The sequence below is a fragment of the Cicer arietinum genome, chromosome 1 (assembly GCF_000331145.2).
Source record: "Cicer arietinum cultivar CDC Frontier isolate Library 1 chromosome 1, Cicar.CDCFrontier_v2.0, whole genome shotgun sequence".
NCBI lineage: Eukaryota > Viridiplantae > Streptophyta > Magnoliopsida > Fabales > Fabaceae > Cicer > Cicer arietinum.
In genome coordinates this window covers 6,160,909-6,164,194 of record NC_021160.2, presented here as the reverse complement: position 1 = coordinate 6,164,194, position 3,286 = coordinate 6,160,909, and the positions used below count along the sequence as shown (strand labels likewise).

The window sequence follows — 3,286 nt, the reverse complement described above, 5'->3', positions numbered from 1 at the left end:
AACAAAAAATTAATCTTAGAAACATTATAAATAGAATTTTAAATATAAATTATATTCTAATAATATACTCCACTTTAATTTAAATACACTATCTTTTTATGTATTTAATATAAATTTTAGACTAAATAGATTATCTTTTTTATTACTCTTTTTGTTTATATTTTATTTTGGAATTTAATATTAATCAAAATTAATAATTTCCTATATATATATTTAAATCAAAATTATAATTTAAAAAAATATAACATCTATCATCTCAACAGAATCAGCTATGAACTAATTCCTTGTTCTATCATACAGACACACAAGAAATAATTAGTTAAATTTTACTAATTTATCGCATCCTACATGAAAGATAAAAAAAAAAAATGATCGAATTGAACTAAAAAAATTAACAAATAATTGTTAAAAGTTTTAGTCGTCGTTGGAAATCAACCACTCAACCACTCAAACCCACCACACCAACTCTATAATAACCCCTTTCATTTCCTCTTTTTTCTCTCACAACTTTCAAAAAACCCTTCTCATATTTTTCAGAAACAGAAACAGAAACAACGAACACAATATCAACAACAACATGGTAGTTCACAAGTTTATGTTTATCTCAATTTTAATAAGTTTTATGTTTGTAACAAAAACCTTAGCACAACAACAAACATGTCAAAAACAAACCTTCACAAACAACGAGGTATTCAGTTCATGTCGGGATCTACCACAACTTACCTCGTACCTTCACTGGACCTACGACCAAACATCAGGAAAACTAGACATAGCATTCAGACACACAGGAATCACATCAACAAACAAATGGGTCGCTTGGGCTATTAACCCAAAAAGTGATCTTTCACAATCCATGGTTGGAGCACAAGCTTTGGTTGCTATTCCACAATCTAGTGGTGTTCCAAAAGTTTATACTTCATCAATTTCTGGTTACAGTACTCAATTGACACAGAGTAATATTAGTTTTACTCATTCGAGATTAACTGCTACACATCAGAATGGTGAGATTACAATTTATGCTACGATTAATCTTTCAAAAGGGACAACTTCTTTTGTTCATCTTTGGCAAGATGGTCCTATGTCTGGTTCTAGTATTCAAGCTCATGATTTGGGTACTGCTAATCAACAAGCTAAGGAAAGTTTGGATCTTCTTTCTGGTGTCACTCAACACGGATCAACTGGTGGTTCGCGCAGTAGAAGAAGAAATGTTAGTACCTTTTTTTTCTCTTAAAAATTAATTTTTTTTTTTTTTTTTGAATATCAAAATTTGTTCTTTGTTGGTAGTACTGACTATAACATCATTTTAAATCAAAAGGGTCTATTAGTTTTATAAAACACAGCTATTAAATTTCAATGTCTTAATCAATGGTTTTAAATTACTGTTATGATCTTGTTGAGATCCTTAATATTGCTGAGTAGCAGTCTAATGTTATTAGTATGTTTGATTTCACTTTTGGATGAATGAAAATTGATTCTAGTGGTGTATAATTGTTTTTGATATGTTTGAATGTTTTCGAGTATAATTGATTTTGACTCTAAAATTGACTTTATTTTGAATCTATAATTTTAAGCTTTTGACTCTAGAATTGATTATTTTGGCTCAAATGCGTTGTTTAATTCACCTTTACATGAATATATTTTAACAAAAATTACATTCAGAACAATTTCAGTCAGAATCAATTCATTCAAAATCAATTTTTGTTACTGCAAAATCAAACACATACAATAGTCTTAATTGAGTCATAAAAACCTTGATTATATTTTACAATGATTTTAAGTGTTAGGCAACTAGAAGGTTTGGTAATTTTTATAGTTATTTGGAAATTGATTAAAGATGTTAATTTATTTTTCAGACTCATGGAGTGCTAAATGCAGTGAGTTGGGGAATCTTGATGCCCTTGGGTGCCATAATAGCAAGGTACTTGAAGGTGTTCAAGTCTGCAGACCCTGCTTGGTTTTATCTTCATGTTACCTGCCAAACAGCTGCTTACATAGTTGGTGTTGCTGGATGGGGAACTGGTCTCAAACTCGGCAGTGACTCGCCTGGCGTTACATATTCAACTCATAGAACACTCGGGATCGTCCTCTTCTGCCTTGGAACCCTTCAGGTATGAGATTAGATGTTTATGATTGGTTCCTTAAACCACTAATATGCAAGGTTTTAAATTGTGGCCGCAATCATTGAGAATTTTTAGAGTCACAGTCAAATACGACTGATTCAACATCAATTGTTGTGAAAAAATATAAAACATTGATGTTGCGGCCTAGATTGCTGATATGCTTCTTTTGAATGTTATGTTATGTTATGCTACTAATATTATGAAACTAACAGAAACTTCTGCTATTGAATACAGGTTTTCGCTCTGCTACTAAGGCCAAACAAAGATCACAAAACCAGATTCTACTGGAATCTTTACCATTGGGGAATCGGATACGCCACTATAATCATCAGCATCGTCAACATCTTTAAAGGGTTCAGTGCATTGGAGGTGTCAGCAGGTGATCGGTACGACAACTGGAAACATGCTTACATTGGCATTATTGCAGCTTTGGGTGGCATTGCTGTATTTTTGGAAGCTTACACATGGATCATTGTGATCAAGAGGAAGAAATCAGAGAACAAGTTTTCACAAGGAGTTAATGGAACAAATGGTGTTAATGGATATGGTTCTAGGCCACAGCAGGTGTAGGACCAGTGGCTAGAGATAGATATAGACACTTGATTTTGGTTTCTGAGTTCTCTCTATATATATATGAGTTTTGTTGTTAGACACTTTTTGTATATTTTGTTGCATGAGTGTATTTAGATTATTCTTTCATAGGATAGTGAAAATCCTGGACTGTGGTTTTCTCCATGCTATTCCAGAGGATACTTTGTATCACTTACATACATATTTGTATTTTTTCTAATTTACTTTTATCTTTCTGTTTTACTCTAGTTTCAAATTCCTTTTAGAATGCAATCACACGTTAGGGTAGCTATGGTTGATTTTACAAAGAATTGCAGTTAAATACGACTGATGCAATTTCAATTGTAGTTATAAAGACATAAAAAACATTGAAGTTACGCATGTGCCGAGCTCTAAAATAATTTATTTATATCCAGCATAAAAGTCACATGCACTTTAGTAAAGTTTTTCCAAAAACAAATAACAAATTATATCAACTAAAATTTCTTTGTGGACTTTTAGAATGCAAATGAGAGCATTTGTAAATATAAAATATAAAATGTACAACTTGGATTCGCTGTACATTTCACAGCTTGATGAACATTGACCAAGCCTCT

General features: G+C 31.7%; 1 protein-coding gene across 1 annotated transcript; it reads left to right on the top strand.

The window, feature by feature from the left end:
* The first annotated feature begins 460 nt into the window (after nt 1–460).
* On the top strand, nt 461–2,933 carry LOC101496998 (cytochrome b561 and DOMON domain-containing protein At4g17280-like). Its single transcript, XM_004486172.3, has 3 exons — nt 461–1,207; nt 1,854–2,108; nt 2,355–2,933. The coding sequence occupies exons 1-3, from the start codon at nt 578–580 to the stop codon at nt 2,688–2,690; spliced, it is 1,221 nt and encodes a 406-aa protein (XP_004486229.1). The 5' UTR covers nt 461–577; the 3' UTR covers nt 2,691–2,933.
* Nucleotides 2,934–3,286: the final 353 nt, after the last annotated feature.